The 24,906-nt window shown below is 38.5% G+C and overlaps 1 protein-coding gene and 3 long non-coding RNA genes across 4 annotated transcripts; 3 read left to right on the top strand and 1 right to left on the bottom strand.

Moving 5' to 3' along the window:
• Nucleotides 1-1,407: 1,407 nt before the first annotated feature.
• Nucleotides 1,408-2,637, top strand: LOC141015134 (uncharacterized). Its single transcript, XR_012180542.1, has 3 exons — nucleotides 1,408-1,531; nucleotides 2,380-2,458; nucleotides 2,556-2,637. It is a non-coding gene; the product is annotated as an uncharacterized lncRNA (long non-coding RNA).
• A 7,546-nt stretch (nucleotides 2,638-10,183) lies between these two features.
• On the top strand, nucleotides 10,184-12,464 carry LOC141015054 (uncharacterized). Its single transcript, XR_012180535.1, has 4 exons — nucleotides 10,184-10,295; nucleotides 10,914-11,061; nucleotides 11,890-11,968; nucleotides 12,238-12,464. It is a non-coding gene; the product is annotated as an uncharacterized lncRNA (long non-coding RNA).
• A 6,213-nt stretch (nucleotides 12,465-18,677) lies between these two features.
• LOC141015414 (uncharacterized) lies at nucleotides 18,678-21,290 on the top strand. Its single transcript, XR_012180557.1, has 4 exons — nucleotides 18,678-18,842; nucleotides 19,935-20,088; nucleotides 20,505-20,586; nucleotides 20,808-21,290. It is a non-coding gene; the product is annotated as an uncharacterized lncRNA (long non-coding RNA).
• Nucleotides 21,291-22,754: 1,464 nt separating this feature from the next.
• On the bottom strand, nucleotides 22,755-24,669 carry cox19 (cytochrome c oxidase assembly factor COX19). Its single transcript, XM_073489909.1, has 3 exons — nucleotides 24,506-24,669; nucleotides 23,170-23,281; nucleotides 22,755-23,044 (listed from the first exon to the last, which is right to left on the bottom strand). Exons 1-3 carry the CDS (start codon nucleotides 24,585-24,587, stop codon nucleotides 22,951-22,953), a joined length of 288 nt encoding a protein of 95 aa, XP_073346010.1. The 5' UTR covers nucleotides 24,588-24,669; the 3' UTR covers nucleotides 22,755-22,950.
• Between the last annotated feature and the right edge of the window lie 237 nt (nucleotides 24,670-24,906).

The raw sequence follows: 24,906 nt of genomic DNA, 5'->3' as shown, positions 1-24,906 counted from the left end.
GATTGAAATCCCTGAAGTTTAACTGACTAGGTGTTATGCTGTGATAATTTTTGAGCAGTGTACATGGTTCACCATTTGCTGCAAGGGTTAGTTCAGGTTCTTTGAAGTGGGGTCATATCTACAGTCAATGTATTACATACAGTTTAAAGCAGTCAGCACCCACCCAGTTTGGAAGAAGCAGTCAGAGTACTGTCAATTAAATGTTAGTTAATGTTTATCATTGCAGCGGATGAAATGCACGACAATGGGCCTCATCTGTGAATTCACATTGACATCAAAAAAATCCTGGGTTTGATGTCCATAGTTTATGCCTGCCTAAAAAGGCCACTGCCTTGATCAATTAGTTTGTTTGTGTTATTCAGTGACTTCGCTGAATGTGTCTCTCAGTGACTTCAACACATCACACACTCTTGTTCCTCTTTCTCTGGAGTGACAGTGCACTCTCTCACCTCATTTATACCAAGGAGGTTTCTTCTTGCAAGACAGAGCATCACTGTTTACGCCAAGGGTTGGACCAGTGAGTGTTCAGAATAACGCTATTAATTATTCACTCACCCAGGACCCAGGATGCCTTTCTCCATTCGCTGTGGCCCGACACGTGGGTGTTTAACCATGCTGCCTTTGCTCCTTGTACAAGGTGTGTTAATGACTAATAATGACTTTTAGAGTCCTTGATATGTAACTTAAATGATTAGGAGAATCTATTGAGTTGCATTGTATAGAAATTGAATAATACACTCATCAGTGATGAAAAGAAAGTTGTATCTCTTATTCCGAAAAAAGTTAATATTTTAGGCACAGGAAGTTTCAATTTTGTATTGTATAATAATAGAGGACGTTTTTATATTTATTTGCATTTTGGAGTAGCTTGTGATATCACAATTTTTAGCCTATGACCTTTGAGGCAAATGAAGATCTGATGCTGCTGTAGGATATTTGGTCTTCTACAGGCTATTAGCTGTAGTATCAACTGTACTAGTTAACGGGTGAGAACAGATGTAGGCTAGGCTAAGTTTTTCTGTCGAGGCACTGGGTGTTGGTGTTCTGCTCCCACAATTGCTTTTAAAGATTGATGGTTAGGGTTTGTTCAGCACTTTGGGAACTATGTTTATTCACTTATTGCTGAGAGTTATATGAGAAGATCAAAACCACTCTCATGTCTGTACAACTCACTAATTAACAGGTTATATCTGTATCAGAAGTGCTATTTAAGCCTTCTCTTTGTTTTTCTTCGTAAATACTCAAATTTAACTTTGGCGGGGAATCAAACTAGGAACATTTAACAGATTTTTACTCTTATAAGTAAAGCTGTCCTGAAAGAACTTTTTCCTATTCCTAGATTTAATAATAGTATTGATGTTGTTCTGTGCATTGCAGTGATCTCTCCATGTGCCCAGGGCAAGTATGGACGAACAGGATCTGCTCCCGACTGCTGTATGGCAGCCTCAAAGGGCGTCTTTAACGAACCTGTCACCGCCTGCTTTGAACAAAAGGAGAACTCAATTCCGGGCTGTAGAGTACATGCTTATATGTAAGTATAGGGTAGTAGATTACACTCACAAAAGCTTCATGTTGTGTCCATTATCTCATGGTGTGTTAGGCGGTGTCACCTAGCCAACACAGCTGATCATGAGCAGACAACAAAGAATAATGTGAACGAAAGAGAATCTTTGGCACAACAGTGATAGTTTGACATGCTTGGAAAGACACTTATTGGCTTTATTTCAGAGAGTTAGATGAGAATATCAATACCGCTTTTGTGTATGTGTGCTAAATGTGTGACTAAAGCCAGGATAAGGTTAGCTGGGCTAGCTTATTTGCTAGGTACTGTTTGTTTGCTAAGTCAGGAGGTGATGCATAGCATGAAGATTGGTAGCAGTGGGGAAATAGCTTCTTCTCGTACATGTCTAGACCTTGTTTTCAACAACTCTTGGGAACACTGTTCTGGTCTCCCTAGTAGCCCAGTTGGATTACGTGATCATGATTCGGTTGGTTTGTCGAGGAAGACCAAAATCTTGAAAGGAGGTAACAACGTCATCTTGACTAACAAGCATCGATAACAAGTGGGAGCTGTGATGTTTAAATAGACTTCGTGCTTTCTTATTGCATGTCGGTATTGTATTTTTATGTTGAGGACCCCAGGAAGACAAGAGGCACAGCCTTGTGCTTCTAATGGGGATCCTTAAATAAACATAAACATCTGTATCATCTACTTTGTGGGCCTAAATTCACCATTTTGTTACTGTAGATATTTTTGTGTTTAAGGCACATTGATCATATTTGATACATGTTTTCCTTTTTATTGTTCTTGCTATTGGTCTACATACTGTTTTTGTTTTGCTTGTTTTTTTACTCTTTCCTGTCTTTTCAACCCTGAAGCTTTCGCACTGAGACAAACGATTGGTGTGTGGACCCAGGAGCCTGGTGGATCACCCGAAGACTCAAGAGATTAGAGCAAGTAAGTCCAGGTTTTGACTTCAAATCAGATACAGCATAAATAAAGAAAATTTCCTCCCTACAATATGGGACTTTTACCTTTAATTCTTCTCCCACAGAGAGGAGTACGTTGCCATATCATCTGACGGGTGTTCAACAGCCACACTGAAGATAATGCATTATGACCATCTACGCAGAAATGTTGACACTTTTTTCCACTTGTTTTCTAATAATTTAGAGCGAATTATCAACTTTCTCTGCTTATAGGTACATTTAGATATGGTAATAATATCTTTGTATGGATTTTTATTGTCTTCCAAGCTAATAAAGATTTTTGACCATCGTTGTCTCTGTGCTGTGTATTAATGTATTTACAGTATACATGAATAAAATATCTTTAATGTCTGGAGCACATAATATCTTGACACCTGGTACAGTTTTAAAATTACTTAAATACATTTAAATGTTTAATTGGTAAATTAAAATAGGACTCCATGATAGTAATGAAAATGTCATTAAAAAAGTCTTTACATCATTTTCATAATGGCCATGTCTGCTTCTTGGTAGCAATGTCCCAGATAATGCAGCCCACATACCGCATGGAATGATGGCACTTGGGCGGCCCACTCCTGTTGTCCAAAATCTGAGCCATACCATGACCACATGTCAGCCAAGAGTGAACCGAATAAACCAGAACTGGTCCAAATTTGAATCTGAATCTTCTGAATCTGTCTGGTGTGGGCCAGATCAGGGCTCTCATTTATAAAGCTTGCCTACGCACAGAATTGGGCTTGAAAGAGGCGTGCGCCACTTCCCACGCAAATGTTGTGATCTATAGAAACAAACTTGATGGGAGAATGCACGCTGTAAGCAAACTCTGACCCATGCCTACGAACATTTTGGAGGCGAGGGGAATTGGCGACACGAATGGTGAGGTGCTGAATTGAAGCAGATAGTAGAAATTAAACATGAGAGGCATTCTGTGCATAATAATACATCTCACAATTGATTTCACTTCATAGCAAATGTTATTTAATGATCCACATTATCATAAACCAAACCAGCAACCAGAAACTAAATTGTAAAAGATATAAGCCAACTCAAATCTGAAATCACATTTCCTCAGGCCTCTCTCACCATCACATTCCCTCCCCTGGAGTGCAGCAGAGAAGCCCGGACTGTTCGATGACCAAATTATCATCGGGTGGGGGTTTGGGATAACACTGATCATTTTGTCAAGTGGAACAGTCAGTCTGATCACTGTACACATGAATACTGTGGTATACACCTCGTTCTCTGTGCCAGAAATATGTATTTTCTTTGTCTTTTCTCTCGCCGTGCCCATGATTCACTGTAAAGAACCATCGATCAGCGGCTCATTTCCAGGCATTAACATTCATGAGGCACTTTGCATTGACCATTTATGGTTGAATGTGGGTGTGGAGAGGGCGGTATAGGAGGCAGATCCATGTGTGCACATTTCCAGGTTGATTTGGGATTTATAAAAGGAAATTGCGCATTGTTAGACGTACGCCAGATTTTGGTTTGAGTGAGAAATGGGAGCAAAAAAGTGTTTTTGTTGAGTAAATCTTAGCCATCAGATAAAGTGACCTTTTTTAATATTTTCACTGCCTTACCTTGCAGTCAGGCCTTTCTGGCAGAGAACTGAAGCCATTAAGCTGCTTTCTTCAAAGCCACCAGACTCCATTGACAAAAACAGTCATTCTTTTTTTTATCTCAGCAGGGTCTGACACCATGTCATAATCTTGCACTATTATTTTAAGATATTTGAGAAAAAGCAGCAAAAACACCTAACATGTTGTGATGTTTCTTGATGGCTTCACCTTCATAACATTTCTGGCGAGCCGGCCCAAATCCAGAGCTTTGTGGGTTTGGGTGTTGGGCTCTTAGGTCTCTGCTCTCTGTCATCCTTTGCTGATTATGACCTCGAGTGACATTTACATTTCAGTTATTATTTTACTCTTTAATGAGTTTACTGCAGTGTGAGAGAATCAGATATTCCTCAGCCATACATTTAAAACACCATTTGCCTCAAGGGTTAGTTCAGGTTTTTTGAAGTGGGTTCATATCTACAGTCAATGTTTTATCTACAGTTGATAGCAGTCGGATAGCAGCCCCCACCCAGTTTGTAGAAGCAGCAGGAGTACTGGTGTAGGAGCCAAAGCAAAAATATATAAATGCAACACTTTTCATGACTTGAAGTTAAAGATCTGAGACTTTTTTTGTTCACACAGAAGGTGTGACATATTTTCACTCTTCTGTCTTGCCATCAGACCTTTTCAAATGTGGAACTGCAGTCATTGTGTTGCTTTCTTTAAAGCCACCAGGCTCCATTGCAAAAAACGATGATTTTATCTCAGCATGACATGGGAGTTGCTGCTCTGCTGCGGCCTCGACCTGTTTGTTTGTGTGATTGTGTGACTTTGGTGAATCCAAACCAACCCTTTAAAACAGTGTCTCTCAGTGACTTCAACACATCTCACAATCACTAGAGACAATATATCTACCTACAGATATATGTTTTATCCCTATAGGGAGAAAAGATAATCACAAAATAATTGAGTAGTCACCCAAAAAATAAAAGTGTTTGTCTTGTTCCTCTTTCTCTGGAATGAGTGTGTGTTTGACCCTTCAAGCTCACCTCATTTGTAATAAAGGAAGTTTCTTCTTGCAAGTCAGAGCATCACTGTTTACTGCAAGTGTTTACCAGTAAGAGTCTAGAATAAGGCTCTTAATTATTCACAATGACCAGATACTGCAATGTGAGAGATTATCAGTTATACATTTTCTGAAAATAAATGATTCACCTGTTGCTTAAAGGGTTAGTTCGGGTCTTTTAAAGTGGGGTTAAATCAGGTACTTATCCATGGTCAGTGTAACGCCTACAGTAGATTGCAGTCAGCACGCCCCCAGTTTGGAGGAGAAGCAGAAGTAAAAGCAGAAGAAATTTGTCAAACTCGATGTTGGTGAACACGTTAGGACCTTTGGTATCATTGCGACATGGGGCCGTGCATTATGATGCAACATGAGGTGATGGCGGTGGATGAAATGCACGACAATGGGCCTCATCTGTGAATTCACATTGACATCAATAAGATGCTCCTGTGTTTGTTCTCCATAGCTTCTGCCTGCCTGTAACATAACCTGATGACCACCATGGGCACCCTGTTATGCCCATCATCAACATTGAAATTAGCAAACCACTCGCCAACACAAGACCATACACACTATCTGCAGTACAAACTGGTTGTCTATATTTTGTTGAGTGTACTTTAGCCACCTAAAAAAAACTCATTGTCATTTTAAATGGTGCAATATGTATGAATTGACCACCTGTCAAATTCATACCCACCAGACACAGGAGCCTCCATCTGTTAGTTTGTTTGTGTTATTCAGTGACTTCGATGAATGTGTCTCTCAGTGACTTCAACACATCACACACTCTTGTTCCTCTTTCTCTGACGGTGCACTCTTTCCCTCATGCTCACCTCATTTATACCAAGGAGGTTTCTTCTTGCAAGACAGAGCATCACTGTTCACACCAAGGGTTGGACCAGTGAGTGTTCAGAATAACGCTATTAATTATTCACTCACTGTCATATTGGGACCCAGGATGCCTTTCTCCATTCGCTGTGGCCCGACACTTTTGTGTTTGACCATACTGCCTTTCCTCCATGCACAAGGTGTGTTAATGACTAATATGACTTTTAGAGTCCTTGATGTGTAACTTAAATGATTAGGAGAATCTATTGAATTGTATTGCATAGAAATTGAATAATACACTCATCAGTGATGAAAACAAAGTTGTATCTCTTATTCTGAAGAGTTAATATTTTAGGAACAGGAAGTTAGTTTCATTTTGTATTGTATAATAATGGACTAAGCTTTTATATTTCTTTGCATTTTGGAGTAGCTTGTGATATTACGATATTTAACCTATGACCTTTGAGGCAAATAAAGATCTGATTCTGCTGTAGGATATTTGGTCTTCTACAGGCTTTCAGCTGCACTGTACTAGCTAAGGGTCAAGAACAGATGTAGGCTAGGCTAAGTTTTTCTGTCGAGGCACTGGGTGTGGGTGTTCTGGTCCCACAATTGCTTTAAAAGATTGTTAGCAAGGGTTTGTTCAGCATTTTGGGAAATATGTTTATTCACTTATTGCTGAGAGTTGCTGAGACACTCTCATGTCTGTACAACTCACTTATTAACAGGTTATATCTGTATCAGAAGTGCTATTTAAGCCTTATATTTGTTTTTCTTCGTAAATACTCAAATTTAACTTCAAATTCAATCAAACTAGCAACATTTAACAGATTTTTACTCTTAAAAATAAAGCTGTCCCGAAAGAATTTGTTCCTATTCCTAGACTTAATAATAGTATTCTCTGTTGTTCTGTGCATTGCAGTGGTCCCTCAGGTTTCCAAGAGTCTGGGCATAATCCCAATACTTGGTCCCCCCTGCTGTGTGGAAGTCTCAAAAGGCACCATTAACAAACCCGTCATCGCCTGCTTTGAACAAAAGGAGAACACAATTCCGGGTTGTAGAGTACATGCTTATATGTAAGTATAGGGTAGTAGATTCCATTCACAAAAGCTTCATCTTGTGTCCATTATCTCATGGTGTGTTAGACGGTGTCACCTAGCCGACACAGCTGATCATGAGCAAACAACAAAGAATAATATGAACGAAAGAGAAACTTTGGCACAACAGTGATAGTTTGACATGCTGGGAAAGACACTTATTGGCTTTCTTTCAGAGTTAGATGAGAAGATCAATACCACTTTCTTGTACATTTGCTAAATGTGCTCATCCATTTGCTTCTAATGGGGATCCTTAAATAAACATAAACATCTGTATCATCTACTTTGTGGGCCTAAATTCACCATTTTGCTACTGTTGATATTTGTTTATGTCATATTTGATAATTTCTTTCTTTTTTCTGTTCTTGCTATAGGCCTACATACTGTTTTTGTTTTGCTTGTTTTTTACTCTTTACTGTCTTTTCGACCCTAAAGCTTTCGCACTGAGACAAATGATTGGTGTGTGGACCCAGGAGCCTGGTGGATCCCCCGAAGACTCAACAGATTAGAGGAAGTAAGTCCAGGTTTTGACTTCAAATCAGATACAGCACAAATAAAGACATTTTAATTCCTACAATATGGGACTTTTAACAAAAATTCTTCTCCCCCAGAGAGGAATACGTTGCCAAATCGTCTGACGGGTGTTCAACAGCCACACTGAAGATAATGCATCAAGAGCTTCTACGCAGAAATGTTGACATGTCAAACATGTTAGATATGTCAATAATATCTTTGCATGAATCGTTACTGTCTTCTAAACTAATAAAGAGTTTTGATCATTGTTTTCTCTGTGCTGATAATGTATTCACAGTGAAGAAAATACTGAATGAAATAGCACATACACACATACACATACCGCATGGAATGATGGTATTTGGGTGGCTCCACTCCTGTTTTCCAAATCTGAGCCATAACATGACCACGTCAGCCAAGAGCGAACCCAATACATCAGAACTGGCCCAATTCTGAATTTGGGCCAGTCTGTCTGGTGTGGGCCGGATCACGTCATTTGAATATTGGTTTGAATGAGAAATGGGAGCAAAAAAGTGTTTTTGTTGAGTAAATCTTAGCCATCAGTTAAAGTGTTCATTCAGTTCAGTTCAGTTCATTATCTACCGCTTTTCCGTGAGGGTCGCGGAGATGTTGCCGCTTTATCGCCCCTTTCAGGGGATTGCGGGTTACTGGGGCCAAATCCAGTTCACATAGGGCGGAGGCCAGGGTATATCCCTGGATGAGTCGCCAGCTCATCGCAGACAGTTAAAGTGACTATTTCTAATATTTTCACTTATTTTACCTTGCAGTCAGGCCTTTCTGGCAGTGACTCCATTGACAAATAGAGTAATTTATTTTTATCTCAGCAGTAGGGTCTGACACCATGTCATAATCTTGCACTGTTATTTTAAGATATTTGAGAAAAAGCAGCAAAAACTGCACTACAAATAATCTACTCACAAAACTGAAAAAAGTTCTGTGCTGTGCCTGACTGTTTGTCTGTTACTTTTAATTGTGTTAAATACACCTAACATGTTGTGATGTTCCTCTATACATCTAATGCCAACACAAAAAAAAAGTAATGTGAATAAAAATGCTGTTTACCTTGGCGGCTTCACCTTCGTAATTTTTCTGGCGAGCCGGCCCATCTAGACCTTTGTGGGTTTGGGTGTTGGGCTCTCAGGTCTCTGCTCTCTGTCATCCTTCTTTGCTGATTTTGACCTCAAGTGACATTTACATTTCAGTTAATATTTTACTCTTTATGAGTTTACTGCAGTGTGAAAGAATCAGGTATTCCTCAGCTATACATTGAAAACTACATTTGTCTCAAGGATTAGTTCAGGTTTTTTGAAGTAGGGTCATATCTACAGTCAATGTATCACCTACAGTTGATAGCAGTCGGCACCCACCCAGTTTGTAGAAGCAGTCAGAGTACTGGTGTCGGAGCCGAAGCAATGTACTCAACAAAAATATAAACGCAATACTTTTCATGACTTCAAGACTTTTGTTTTTTCTTACACAAAAGGTGTGAGACATGTTCACTCTTTTATCTTGCCTTCAGACCTTTTTCAACGTGGAACTGAAACCATTATGTCGGCTGCTGTCAGGCCACCAGACTCCTTTGACAAAAACAATAATTTTATCTCAGCCGGACATTGGAGTTGCTGCTCTGCCGCGGCCTTGACCTGTTTGTTTGTGTGATTGTGTGACTTTGGTAAATCCAAACCAAAACAGTGTCTTTCAGTGACTTCAACACATCGCGCAATTACTGAAGACAATATATCTACCTTCAGTTATATTTGTTATCCTTATAGGGAGAAAACATCACAAAATAATTGGGTAGCCTCTCAAAAAAACAAAAAGACTAAGTGTTTGTGTTGTTCCTCTTTCTCTGGAATGAGTGTGTGTTTGACCCTTCAAACTCACCTCGTTTGTAACCAAGGAAGTTTCTTCTTGCAAGTCAGAGCATCACTGTTTACTGCAAGTGTTTACCAGTGAGAGTCTACAATAACAGTTAATTAACTGTTAACAATATATGCCATTAATATTAGTTGATACAGTGATAAGCATTAACTAACAGCTTATTACACATTAATTACCTGTCATTACCTTTTGACACAAAGCAACATTTACATTTCCGTTATTATTTTACTCTTTAATGAGTTTACAAGTGTCTGCAGTGTGAGAGATTAACAGTTGTACATTTTACGAAAATATATGATTCACCTGTTACTTAAAAGGTTAGTTGGGTTTTTGAAGTGGGGTCATATCAGGTACTTATCCATGGTCAATGTAACGCCTACAGTAGTTGGCAGTCAGCACGCCCCCAGTTTGGAGAAGCAGCAGAAATAAAAGCAGAAGGAAGCTAATGGTCAGCAGCAAAACATATACTCTATAAAAATATAAATGCAACTTATCCCCTTATATATTATTATTATTCTGAGCAGAAATTTGTTAAAAAAAAACGATCTTGGTGAACGCTTTGTGACCTTTGGGATCATTGCCCAGTGTCTCTCAGTGACTCACACACTCTTGTTCCTCTTTCTTTGGAGTGACAGTGCACTCTTTCACCTCATTTATACCAAGGAGGTTTCTTCTTGCAAGACAGAGCATCACTGTTCACACCAAGGGTTGGACCAGTGAGTGTTCAGAATAACGCTATTAATTATTCACTCACTGTCATATTGGGACCCAGGATGCCTTTCTCCATTCGCTGTGGCCCGACACTTTTGTGTTTGACCATGCTGCCTTTCCTCCATGCACAAGGTGTGTTAAAGACTAATATGACTTTTAGAGTTCTTGATGTGTAATTTAAATGATTAGGAGAATCTATTGAATTGTATTGTATAGAAATTGAATAATACACTCATCAGTGATGAAAAGAAAGTTGTATCTCTTATTCTGAAATGTTAATATTTTAGGAAAAGCAAGTTTTAATTTTGTATTGTATAATAAATGGAGAAAGTTTTTTATTCCTTTGCATTTCAGAGTAGTCTGTGATATTACGATATCAAGCCTATGATTTCACACTGTACTAGTTAACAGGTGAGAACAGATGTAGGCTAGGCTAAGTTTTTCTGTCGAGGCACTGGGTGTTGGTGTTCTGGTCCCATAATTGCTTTAAAAGATTGTCAGTAAAGGTTTGTTCAGCATTTTGGGAAATATGTTAATTGACTTTATTGCTGAGAGTTATATGAGAAGATCAAAACCACTCTCACATTTTGTTTGTTTGTTCTTCTTCATAAATACTAAAATCTAACTTTGGCAGGGAATCAAACTAGCAACACTTAACAGATTTTCGCTCTTAATAAAAAGCTGTCATGAAAGAATATTTTCCTATTCCTAGACTTTATAATAGTATGGCTGTTGTTCTGTGCATTGCAGTGATTTCTAACAAGGTCGCGCACGGACAACCAGGACCTGTTCCCGACTGCTGTATGGCAGCCTCAAAGGGCGTCTTTAACGAACCTGTCACCGCCTGCTTTGAACAAAAGGAGAACTCAATTCCGGGCTGTAGAGTACATGCTTATATGTAAGTATAGGGTAGTAGATTACATTCACAAAAGCTTCATGTTGTGTCCATTATCTCATGGTGTGTTAGGCGGCGACACCTAGCCAACACAGCTGATCATGAGCAGACAACAAAGAAAAATATGAACGAAAGAGAAACTTTGGCACAACAGTGATATTTTGACATGCTGGGATATATACTTACTGGCTTTTTTTCAGAGAGTTAGATGAGAAGATCAATACCACTTTCGTATGTGTGCTAAATGTGTGGCTTATGATGGAAGAAATTTGGCTGGGCTAGCTTATTTGCTAGGTAATGTTTGTTTGCTAAGTCTGGAGGTGATGCTTCTCATGAAGATTGGTAGCAGTGGGGAAATAGCTACTTCTTCTATATGTCTAGACCTTTTTTTCAACATCTCTTGGGAACACTGTTCTGGTCTCCCTAGTAGCCCAGTTGGATTACGTGATCATAATTTGGTTGCTTTGTCGAGAAAGACCAAAATCCTGAAAGGAGGTAACAACGTCATATTGGCTAACAAGCATGGATAACAAGTGGGAGCTGCATTGTTTAAATACTTTGTAATTGCATGTCAATATTGTATTTTCATGTTCGGGACCCCAGGAAGACAAGAGTCACATCCATGTGCTTCTAATGGGGATCCTTAAATTAACACAGACCTTTGTGACATCTACTAAATTCACCATTTTGTTATTGTAGATATTTTTGTTTAAGGCACATTGATCATATTTGATAAAAAAAAAAGAAGTCTTTTCTGTTCTTGCTATAGGTCTACATACTGTTTTTGCTTTGTTTGATTTTTTATTCTTTCCTGTCTTTTCAACCCTAAAGGTTTCGCACTGAGACAAAGGATTTGTGTGTGGACCCAGGAGCCTTGTGGATCCCCCAAAGACTCAAGAGATTAGAACAAGTAAGTCCAATTTCACAACCTGTTCATGATATCACAATATTTGTTTTCATTTTTATATTTTGTTTTTTCCTCCTTAATTTCTATCAGTTCTCTCTAAGAAATGCTCTTGATGAGTTTATGTGGTAATACAGTCTGTTGGGAGTTTTGTTTGTCTTACTTCTTAGTAAGTATTTAGGAACTCAAGCTTTTGACTTCAAATCAGATACAGTATAAATAAACATTTTAATTCCTACAATATGGGACTTTCACCTTAAATTCTTCTCCCCCAGAGAGGAATACAGTGCCAAATCCTCTGACGGGTGTTCAACAGCCACACTGAAGATAATGCATCACGACCTTCTACGCAGAAATCTTGACAATGTTTTCCTCTTGTTTTCTAATAATTTAGAGCAAATTATCAACTTTCTCTGCTTATAGGTTCATTTAGATATGGTAATAATATCTTTGTATGGATTTTTACTGTCTTCTAACCTAATAAAGAGTTTTGACCACTGTTGTCGCTGTATTGTATATGTATTTACAGTAAGTGAAAAAAAACGAATCATTGCAGCTATATCACTGTCATCTGAAAACCTTTGGTCATTTTAAATTCACTAAATTTAAATTATTAAGAAGATCATATGACATAATCATATACAAAATAAAAAGGGTAATACAGTCCAAAAAGGAGTGCTCAGTATGTTATTGTTTTGTTTTGGGCAAATCAAAAGCAGATGATGATGCAAGCCTACAGTGTGGCATATCAAGATGCTGATTGAACAGCATGATTATTACACAGGTGGGCTTCGGACTGGTCACAATAAAAGGCTGGTCCGGGGGTTGGGGATCCTTGTTACATGGGGCCGTGCATAATAATGCAACACAAGCTGATGACGGAGGATGAAATGCATAACAATGGGCCTCTGGATCTCTTCATGGTATCTGCTGTCAGCCTGGTACAGTGAAAACCAGGATTCCTCTGACAAGCGAACGCTTCTCCAAAGAGGCCGTTGCTTCAAGGTGAGCGTTTGCCCACTCAAGTTGGTTCCAGTAATGAACAGCAGTCAGGTCAAGACCCTGGTGCGGATGACGCAGATAGGCTTCGCCTGAGCCAGTCGTGCATGTATTCTTTAGTGTTGCAATCCAACTGTTGCTACAGCTGTCTGGGTGGCTTGTCTCAGACAATCTTGCAAGTGAAGAAGCCGGATGTGAGGCCAGTTGGATGTACCGCCAAATTCTCAGAAACAACAGTTGAGACAGTTATGGCGTATGGTAGTCAAATTAATATTTAATTCAATTTTGGACATTATAATAATCGTGTTGTTCAGTCAGAATCTTTATATGCTACATGGATGGATTAACTTATAAAGAAGTGCTCACTTACACAGATTTTAATATATATTTCTGCTAAAAATGTGAGCATAATAAGCCTTTTCTGAGCACGGAAAGTCTTAGATGTTTAACTTCATTTTGTGTCATTAATCAAATCAAAATCAGCTGAAGTGTACACTTTATTTAGAATATTGTCACTGCTTTACCCAGCCATTACACCCTTCTGATGGGGAACTGAAACCATTATATTGCTTTCTTAAAAGCTGCCAGACTCCATTGACTAATTTTATCTCAGCGGCACGCGGGAGCCGCTGCCTCGATCTGTTAGTTTGCTTGTGACTTCGATTAATGTGTCTCTCAGTGACTTCATCCCATCACACAAGTACTGAAGACAATGAATCCAGCTACAGACATTTTTTTTAAAATCCCCATAGGGAGAAAAGATACTTAAAAAATAATTGGTTAACCATTAAAAAAAAATGACACGTGTCTTGTTCCTCTTTCTCTGGAATGAGGGGGTGTGTGTTACCACAAGCTTGACTCATTTATACCAAGGAGGTTTCTTCTTGCTGATCAGAGCATTACTGTTTACTACGAGGAGTGGACCAGTGAGAGTTCTGGATAAGACTCTCAATTATTCGCTATAACCAGATATCTACTGCATAGCTGTCATATTGAGACCCAGGATGCCTTTCTCCATTCGCTGTGGACAGACTGTTGTGCTTTTAACCATGCTGCTTTTCCTCATCGCACAAGGTGTGTTTACAACTACTAATGACTTTTAGAACTGAACTGAATATAAATTGGATAATACACTGGTCACTGACGAAAGGAAAGTTGTATCACTTATTCCTAAAAGTTAATATTTTGGGCACAGGAAATTATCATTTTGTATTGAATGTTATTAGAGAAGGCTTTTTTTGTTTCTTTGCATTTTGGAGTGCCCTTCATCTTTATATTTAAGATCTTTGAGGCAAATGAAGATCTGATGCTGCTGAAGGATATCTGATACAGGCTAGCAGCTGCACTGTACTAGTTAGTGGGTGCAGGCTTCCACAGAGAAAAATATATACATACAAGGAAAAAAACATTTTGTCTTGCTTTGGAGTGCGGGAGCATTGAGAACACCTGCTGATGTGTGGTGGTGGGTATTTCTGATCAACAGTTGCTTTATATGATGGCTAATTAGGGTTCGTTTCAACATTTTGTAGGACGTGTTTATTCACCTTATTGCTCTGAGTTGGCAGAGAAGATCAATACCACTCTCATGTCTGTACTGTACAGTCAATATGATGCCACGGCTAGCAGCCTGGTTAGCTTAGCTTAGCACGAACTAGCTGAAAGCTAGCCTGGCTCCATTTAAATTGGCCTACTGGCACCTCTACAACTCACTAATTACAATGGTATACCTTTATTCCTAACTGCTACTCAAGACTTCTATTTTTATTTCTTTATGAATACTGAAAATGTAACTTTTGGCGGGAAATAAAACTAGCAACATTTAACAGATTTTTGCTCTATATAGCTGTCCTGAAAGAATATTAATCTCTGCCACGACTTAAAAACATTTGTTGCTCTGTTCATTGCAGTGCATCCTCAGTGTTTCATGGCTCGGCCCAGAAGTCCAGGACCTGCTCCCACCTGCTGTACGAATGTCTCAAAAGCCACCATTAACCAACCTGTCACCTCCTGCTTTGAACAAAAGGAGCACACAATTCCGGGCTGTAAAGTACATGCTTATATGTAAGTATAGGGTAGTAGATTACACTAACACAAGCTTTATCTGGTGTCCATTATCTCATGGTGTGTTAGGCGGTGTCACCTAGCCGACACAGCTGATCATGAGCAGACAACAAAGAATAATATGAGCGAGAGAGAAACTTTGGCACAACAGTGATAGCTTGACATGCTGGGAAAGACTCTTATTGGCTTTCTTTCAGAGTTAGATGAGAAGATCAGTATCACTTTTGTGCATGTGTGCTGAATGTGCGGCTTATGCCAGGAGAAATTTAGCTGGGCTAGCAAATTGGAATAGTTAATGTTTGTTTGCTAAGTCAGGAGGTGATGTCTCCCTAGCCTAGTCTGATTAAATGATCATAATTTGTTTGATTTGTCGAGGAAGACCAAAACCCCTAAAGGAGTTAATAAGGACATCCTTAGAAGATCGTATAAACACTTATGTAAGGAAGTGTTTGTAAATGAAGTAGAACAAATAGACTGGTTGGTTGTGTGCAATGAAGAACATCCTGAATTAGCACTCGGACATATTTATGAAAGTGTTCATAGAAATAGCAGATGGGCATTTTAAAAAATGTACTGTGAGGCGGAAAAGTGCTCCATGGCTAGAGGGATGGAACTCATAATGATTGTTATAACATAACAATGTTATGTGTTGAAAACTTGTATCTTAAAGTAAACATGTATGTAACACTGTGATCCTACGCTCTCACTGAAGGTACATAGTGCAGAAACAAGTGATAGAGACACCATTCACTCTACTACAAGACACTGTACCATCAACATGATTTTGAAGCTGTTATTTTAAGGTAGAAAAGTTAAATAACGTTGCCTTCAAGAGTAAAGTTGATACATGAAGAGGTGGCATGCAATGCAGCGATGGCTCACTATCACACACATTGATTTGGAAAGGGGTTACAGAGGACAAAAACTGCCGAACAGAGAAATGGAAGTTATGGGATTAATTATGTCACAAGTCTCCCCTGGCATGGATAAGCAAAATGCTCAAACCTTTAGTCAACCCTGTTATTACTCCATTGTGTCATCTTTGAAATCAATGTCTAATTAATAGGGCTCATCCAAATGTCTGGAAGGAAACTGAGATTATTCTACTTCCGAAGAGATCACAAAAAGAGTGTGTACGATGATTATTAAATAAAGTGATTGAAAAAATAGTATTTACGCAAGTGATGGATTAGTTTTCTGACAATAATCTCAGCATGCATACATAGAAGGCCATTAAATGAGCACTTCACTTGCACATGACTGATGATTGGCTGTAATGTTGGGTTCTTTTGGTCTTTTCAACCCTACAGCCTTCGCACTAAGGAACGTGATTTTTGTGTGGACCCAGGAGCCTGGTGGATCCCCCAAAGACTCAAGAGATTAGAACAAGTAAGTCCAAATTTTGTTTTCATTTTTAGATTTATTTTTTTTCCTCTTTAATCTATCAGTTTACAAATACAAATACTCTTGATGAGTTTATGCCGTAACACAGTCTGTTGTGAGTTATCTTGTCTTACTTCTTAGTATTTAGGAACTCAAGGTTTTGACTTCAAATCAAATGCAGCATAAATAAAGACATTTTAATTCCTACAATATGGGACTTTTAACTTCAATTCTTCTCCCCAGAGAGGAATATGTTGCATAATCCTCTGACGGGTTTTCGACAGCCACACCAAGGACAGCACATCACGACCTTCTACACAGAAATGTTGACACTGTCTTCTTCTTTGTTTCTCTAATAATGTAGAGCAAATTATCAACTTTCTCTGTTTATAGGTACATTTTGTTATGTTAATAATATTTTTGTAAGAATCTTTACGATCTTTTTAACCATTGTTGTCTCTGTCCCAATAATGTATTCACAGTTTATATTAGGGTATAAATCTCTCATAGATGTCAAGGAAAATACTGAATAAAAAAGCCTTAATGTCTGCAGCAAGCGATGTCTCGATACCTTGTAAAGTTTTAAATCACTTTTAGATTAATTTAAAATGTTTTAGTCGGTAACTCAAAATAGGACTGAAGATTTCACCAGACTTCTGAAAGTCATAAGTCTTCCAAACTGTTTCAGACATGGTTGTTGGATAGTCATGTGTTCTGGTTGTCTCATAATAGACACATGCTTTTTGGTGTGGCTCTAGAGATAGCAACGTCGGTCAGTCCCGACTTATAGTCCGCGATTTCACAACAATTACGGGAGGGATTTCCATGAACTTTGATACGCACTTTCATGTCCCCTCCTCATTTTTTTTTTGTCATCCAGCATCATCAGGTCATACAAATACTGACATTCCCCTCAGCCTAAACTGTGCTGTGTATGTAGTGCTGTTTGTGGGTTAGCTTGTTGTTAGCAACACAGTAATCTGAAATATTAACAGTCAAGAATGTAACTAAGTATATCTACTCAATCGCTCAACTTAAGTACAATTTAAAGGTGTTTGTACTTATTGTACTTGTTTTTATCACTTTCTGCCACATTATACTTCCATTCCACTGCATTTTGGCGGCAAATACTGTATTTTTATATCTGCTAATCAGAAAAATGCTAATTATTGAATCTGATAATCGGCCAGGCGGGTAATTACATAGTCTATAATACACATGTAAATATACTGTATGTCTAATTTACTTTGACTGCTACTTTTGATGCTCGAGTACATTTAATGCCAGAAAACTACTTTTTATACATTCAGTACATTTAATAGCAGATACTTTGACTTCATATGGGTGATTCTTGCTAAGACCTGCCCTGCTCTGTCATTGGTTGGGTTGGTTAGGTTAAGACATGAGGAGTTAAGATCGGTTCGGGTTTGCTTGAGCATTCAGCTCAAAGCCCTGTTGTGCCTATAAGAGTCAGCCAGATCAGCTGTGTGTAAAACTATAACTTACCTACAGCCTGGCCCGTGGGCAAGTGGAACACAAAACAGAGGGCTTTAAAGGAAATGTTCACCCAAAAATAAAAATTCTGACATAATGTACTTATCCCGATGCTGATGGAAAGTGACGGTAAAGAATCGTAGTCCAGAAAACATTTCTGGAGCTTCAAAGCAAAACAAAACAAAAAACTTAAATGTTTCCATATAGCTTGTCTGACCTGATCCAAGTCTCTGTAAGGCCTGAGCCTGACATTTTAAAACAAGTCCCCATCTACATCAGATGTTTAGGAGAACGCCGCAATGCTGTTTTGCTGTGAAGCTCCAGAAATGTTTTGTGGACTACGAAGCTTCACCCCACCTTCCATCAGCATGGGGGGTGAGTAGATAATGACTGAATTTTCTTTTTTAGGGAAACTTATCCTTTAAGCACTTTCAACGACCCCAACCTGTTTTGATATTTACCAGTGTACTTTGGCACATCTGTCTGGAGGAAACAAATCCTCTCTAGTATTTGGTACAATGTATTATAAATGATAGTGAGACAAATGATCTCATATCTGTTACTAATAAATGTCAGGCTACAGAACACCTTCTGGTTTGGTCTTTATTTTTATTATTTTGATTTTGGGGGTGGGTTACATATTGTTTAAGCTCAGGCTTAAGGACCTAGGACAGCTAATCCAGATGTTTTGGCCATCCCTCTCTGCAGCTGCGCTGTGGCTCCCTGCAGATCATCTTATCTCATCTCCCTGAGCACACATTCCCTCTATAACAAACACTCCGCCTTTACAACTGTCCTCATACACATGATTCAACCAAAGTTTGTTCAGTGAGTTTCCAGGATCGGCTCTTCGTTATCATAACTGTGCCCAGCATGCCTTTCTCCGTTAGGTTTGGAGTGCGTCTCATGTATTTAACTATACTGCTGATCCTCCCTGAACAAGGTGAGTGTAACTTTCACTACTAGTGACCTCTAGAGTGATTTAAGGACAGCTGAGAAAAGTAAACTGAGTGTGAAATAGTATTTATTAAGGCACAGATATGATTTAATACCATTGTATCACTGCAGTTATCACTGTCATCATTTTCAACTCATCTAATTTAAATGATGAAGGAGATCAAATAGGCATAACAGGAAGAACCAGAGTTTCTGATGAGTTCACCCACAGCCTGAGCTGAACTAGCTTAGAGTCAACGCCCGTACAGTCGGCACATTGGGCAGTTTGTGGCAAATAAACACACAGGGTCCAGTGGTCAGATTTGCACGAATGATGCAGGGTGAAAATAAATGTCCTTGTCAGACTAAACACACTTGAGCATGGGGAGATATTCGGGTAGACGACGATGTAAACATTAAAAAATTACTTTCCCTGTTTATATTCATCTTCTGAAAAACTCTGATCCACTAAATCAAAACGTTTCTGCATAGAATGTTTTCCCCTCAGGCAGTGTTACTAATGTTACTATGGAAGCCCATTGCTGCCATATACATATATATATATATATATGTATATATATATATATATATATATATATATATATATATACATATATATATATATACATATATATATATATACATATATATATATATATATCAAGGCCTGCTAGCTGACGTTAACATTGCTAACACTAGCTAGCTCATGTTAGGGCAGACTGTCGATTGCTGATGAAACACAGACGCCACGTGATACAAACAGCGTGAGTTACACTATTGGCCCACAAACCTTGTTGGAAGCTGGAACCAACTGTCGGAATTCTAACCCAGACATAAACAAAACAGTCAATTTGTCTGACTGTCTGTTATACTTATAAAAATCAATATAAAATATTTAAAAAATAAATGAACAATCACAATAATGTTTTAAGGGGGATGAGATACTTTTAACTTGCATCTTTTTATGAGCTCATTATTTTTCAAAATATGATTTGTCTGCATCAAAATGTTATCAGTATGACCTCTAACTAGCAGAAATGGGTTTCCATATGTTACTAATGTATTTCTGTTCATTCTGTGTGTTTGTGTTGCATTTCAGGGCGTCCTCAGTGTTACAACCTCATGCCCAGGGGTCCGGGACCTACTCCCTCCTGCTGTATGAGAGTCTCAAAGGCCCACATTAAAGAACCCATTGTTTCCTGCATGGAACAGAGAGAAAGCACATTTCGTCACTGTAGAATACACGCATTCATGTAAGGAAAAGTATTCGCTCAAACATATGTCTCATTTTCTGTCTGTGTTCGGGTGTTGCGTGCCAAACGGAGTGTCGTGCAAAGCTCGTCATGAGCAGACAAACCAGGAATCAGCTATGACTATGAAGCAGTTTTAAGTTGCTCAATCTTTCTAGGCGGCGTCACATAGACTTACAGCTGCAAAGAGAGAAGTCCAGTCTGGCTGCACCTTCAGGACCTCACTGATCGATGATCATTTTGGAGATGATGTTCATGGACCTTTGTGCTACTGTGCTTTTTTCATGTCTTAGAACACACTGATGACAATGCTCTTTACAGGATGTCATTACCCCAAAATATTGTTTTTATGATCGGCATTTTTTTAAATAAGAAAACATAATTGTTTGTGTCTTTTATTTGTCTTTTTAACTGTACAGTTTCACCACTGTGAACAAAACACACCACTGTGTGGATCCAGCAGCCACATGGCTCAGAACAAGATTTGAAAAGTTACAAAGGGTAGGCTAATGTCATGGTACAGATTCTGTTTTACATTTTTTTTAAATTTGTTTTTTTATTTATATTCCTTTTTATTTATTTTATTGTAGTTCTATATTCCCTGCTCCCATAATAACAATAGCCCTTTTAACATATGTGGCAAATCAGATAAAGCATGAATGGGTCAATGTGAATTCATTTCTAATTTTCCATCGATGAAGCTAACTTGTTTCTCTCCACAGAGACAGATATGTTGCTACCAACTCTGAAAGGCCTTTAACAGCCAACATGAAGATGATGCAACGTGACCTTCGGAGCAGAAATCTTCACGTTTACACATTTTGGAAAATTAATGTACAACTTTGTTCTATTTACTTTGTTTTTTATTACATACCAAGATATTAACTATGACTTTGAACTTATGTTACTGTGGATATATAGCTATTTACACAAACCTTGAAAATCTGTGGAGGATTTTGACATTAAGTAAAGTATAATAAATGTGTTATGTTTAGTAAACAATGTTTAGATGACAGATTATGCAGAAGTTTTAACATTTTCACTGCAAAAGAGGCCTTTTAGTGTATCGTGCCTTAAACAAACAAAGTGAAATATCTATTGTTGTCCAAAATTATTATAATTATTAAAGACACTTAAGTGAGGCCAGCTGTTGCACTGGGTGTTCCTTCATGTTGGTGAAAGAAATAAATTACACTGCAGACATATTCTTTGCAAATTTCAGTGTTTTTTTGCCAGCTGACATCCAAATAGCTCTAAGCACTGCTTGTTCCCAACACTGTCTATAGCTAATGGACATGTAACCTACTGTTTTACATGATGGCCCAGGTTAGCCGGTCACCAAGTCACATTACAGTAGATACATTTACTGCCTCTGAGTTCAAGATGAGTCATTGAAAATGAGATTTGATATAGAGATACAGAAATGTGATTTTGACACATTGGCATGTAACAAATTGATAAACTACACACATGATCAGAGCATGAAAAAAATTGCTGTTAATTTTACATCTATAAAAGGTGTAGTGGCTGTGGCTCAGGGGTAGAGCCAGCATCTTGTTATCGGAAGGTCACTGGTTTGATTCCCCTAGTCTGCATGTCAAAGTGTCCTTGGGCAAGATACTGAACCCAGAACCACTCCTGATGTGCTGGTTGGCACCCTGCATGGCAGCCACCGCCATCAGTGTATGAATTACTGTAAGTCGCTTTGGACAAAAGTGTTAAACTACATTAAACTACAAAAGAATTAAAGCAGTTAAGACCACTTTAATTCCTGCCTCTTTCATAGTGGATTTAAAGGGTAACTCCACCAGTTTTACAGATCAAATTGAGTAGAGTAAATTAATAAATTGCCTCCAGTTATATCACTCAGTGGCTAAGTTGCATTGTGGGTAATGTAGGCAACAGGCTGTGAAATGCAGTCCACTGGTCTAGCACTGCATTCCTATAACACTGTTGGACTCTGTTAGAGTTTAACAACAAATGATCAAAATGAATACAGCAGAACCAGAGAGATCACATTTTTTATTCCATGATTTTTTTCCTTATTAAAACCTGGTTCCCACATTACCCACAATGCAATTAGCCACTGAGTGACATCTCTGGAGGCAATTTGTTAGATTATATGCAGCTTCCTCAGGAGCCATGAAAGGATTTATACTAATGTTTCACATATGCAAGACCTGCACACCTCCAAGACCTGTAAACACACTTTAATGAGTTACCCTTTAGTCTTTTCATGCAGACGTAATACCAAGAATTTGCCAGCAGATGGCGCTATTGTGACTGCATCAAATGCTTTAAAACAATTAATGTTTGCAGCTCAAATGCCTGATTCAGAAAGCTTCAGTTGGCCCATCATCAGCTAACAGAACTTGTTTTAATCCAAAAAACAACCGTTTTTTAATTCATTTTTAAATAGTGGCCAGCTCTTTACTGGATCTACTCTCTTGGTCCTTCAAAATAAGAAAAAACAATGCACGTAATGTGTTGAGCTTCCAGCAGGGGAGAAAAAAATGAATACATCTACGCAGTTTATTTTAAATAAAAAATATTTATTGGAATGCCAAAATAGCATCTCCATATATTATACATTTTATCTTATGTACACAAAGGGTTGATACAATTAGTACTCAGAAACCTCAAACTAAGGCCACAATGCAGCACAATGTCTTCCTGAAGCTCCTGCATCTTCAAAGTCTTTGAAGCAATCATCATCCTCAGCTTCACTCTCACAGCACTTTGCCTTTAATATGCTTTTGCAGGACTTGTGCCGTCAGCTCATTACCAACAAACTGTATGACACTTCAAGTCCACAGCAACACCATCCTTGCAGTTTTGAAACAGCAGCTGCGTTACTATAGCAGGTCAGGGTTTAGTGTCCCCGTCTGCTTGGCTGGGAGGAGGATCTATCAGGTCCCTGAATCCCAGTTTCTCCATAGGCTCCTTGGTCATCAGCTGACTGGAAAACACAAGAGAACAAGGGAATTATCCAGATCTGATGAGAAGCAGTATAAAAAAACCCTCCAGTCAATAGATTTAGGGAGTATGAGGAGTGTGAGCTGTATGACTGATGAGGTTTCTTACTTGTCCATGCGGCACTGCAGGTATTCTTTGGACTGCAGTCGGCACTTGGAGTTGTCGAAGCTGTTGTCCCTCAGGCATTTCATAAACGTCTCCTTGAAGGCTTTACACTCTCCTGGAATATCAACAAGACACTTTCAGCATGAAGGTCCAGCCATATAGGTTTATGCTTAGATATGTCGCAGCTTGGCATATACTCAGACATTATTCCTCAAGGTGTAATTGAAAATATTACTACATTTCTAATTTATTGTTAAGATATTGTTATTTACCTGAGCAGGGCTTGGTTGTAACCACACGAGATAATTTCTTTGACAACACACACCAAGTCAGTTTGATTCTATTGTACCACACAAACTATTGTGTTTTACTTTGTGTGATTAAAAAAACAACTTTGTGCTGTTTCTCGCTAATTCTTCCATCAGGAAATAAAAGAGTCGAGCATGTGTTTTTCCAAACACATAACGACCTGAAGGTAGTTAAAAGACACTTCCTGCTGCTCTGAAGGTTTACCGAGAATCCTCAAACACTTTCCGAACCATACGGATGAAAAAAATAATCTGTCCATAAAATTGTGACGATATGTCCTGTCCAGGAATGTCCCCCTACTCATTTTGTATAACAGGAAAAACATACGTATAAACAAAGTGCAAGATATCACTAATAATAATAAAACAAATAATATTGCCTTTTAAATTTGGATTCACTTGTACAAGTTTTGATCATTTTAACATTATTTTTTCTTATTGACCTTGCTCATGGTAAACTGATTTTTATTCTATTCCTACCCATTTGCTGTGGTTCTACCTGCTCAGTATCAAAAAGCCTCAAGAAACCAATACTCCAATATGAGAGGGGACATCGCAGCGTTTGATAATCCTGACTTTTATTTATTTTTACTGTATCATTTATCTCCTGTTGCCCTAAAAACCTTTATTCTATTTGTCAAAATACAAAAAAAAAGGGCTATTTCACCGCTTTTTCATGTCTAGACCACACGAGAACAGGCCCAGATCAAAAACCACTATACTTAGACTCATCAAATCTGGATTGTAAACCAAGTGCTATTAAACCACTTTCTTGGTTTTTAAACAGTATACATCTTTTTTGAGAAACGTGTGGTTACCAATGTCACTTGAATGTAATGCTAATAAACAGGAGAAACAAACAGGGGCTCAATTAGCAGTTGCTAGGTAAAAGCGAGATATATCTGGAGTAAAATATAACAAAAATGTCGAATGTTGTGAGATAAGAGGGGCAGTTTTTTAATCACCCAGTGTTATTTGCTGCCCTGCTAAACATAAAGGAGATGTGGCGTGAGACGAGTGTGTTAGCTTACCGAAATGATCCAGAGGGAACGAGCCTTTATCAGGAGCCCGAGGTTTGAAACTCTTCGACCCGAAGTTCATGGCAGTTGACATCTTTTTCTGAGTTTGAAGACGCAATTTTTATCGAGCTGCTAGTCCTGTGGTTCTCCGGTGAGATGTCAACAGCAGAAGCCTTGACCCTGGTGTCGCGTAAATATGACGTTTTGTTTCAGGGCCGTCTCAGCAGACAGACATTAGTAGTCGAGCAAATCGCACTGATCATCGATCAGGTTTTCGATTTTAAGTCCCAATAATTTTACAAAGACACAAGTCACGATTAGAAAAAACAAATCCTAACAGTTCGCTTTTCATTTTGTCTTTATGAATTAATATTTTTTTTAAATATGAATTTATTGTTTCTGGGCCGTCTCAG

Source organism: Pagrus major, chromosome 20, assembly GCF_040436345.1.
Source record: "Pagrus major chromosome 20, Pma_NU_1.0".
Classification (NCBI taxonomy): Eukaryota; Metazoa; Chordata; class Actinopteri; order Spariformes; family Sparidae; genus Pagrus; species Pagrus major.
This window is presented reverse-complemented; position numbering and strand designations above follow the sequence as displayed.

What these genes read in the sequence shown, in the direction of transcription:
- cox19 (XM_073489909.1), bottom strand. Translation starts at nt 24,587, where the DNA reads ATGTCAACTGCCATGAACTTCGGGTCGAAGAGTTTCAAACCTCGGGCT. An exon ending in GTTCCCTCTGGATCATTTCG is followed by an intron (nt 23,282 to 24,505) that starts GTAAGCTAACAC and finishes TTGATATTCCAG; the next exon opens with GAGAGTGTAAAGCCTTCAAG. An exon ending in CTGCAGTGCCGCATGGACAA is followed by an intron (nt 23,045 to 23,169) that starts GTAAGAAACCTC and finishes TGTGTTTTCCAG; the next exon opens with TCAGCTGATGACCAAGGAGC.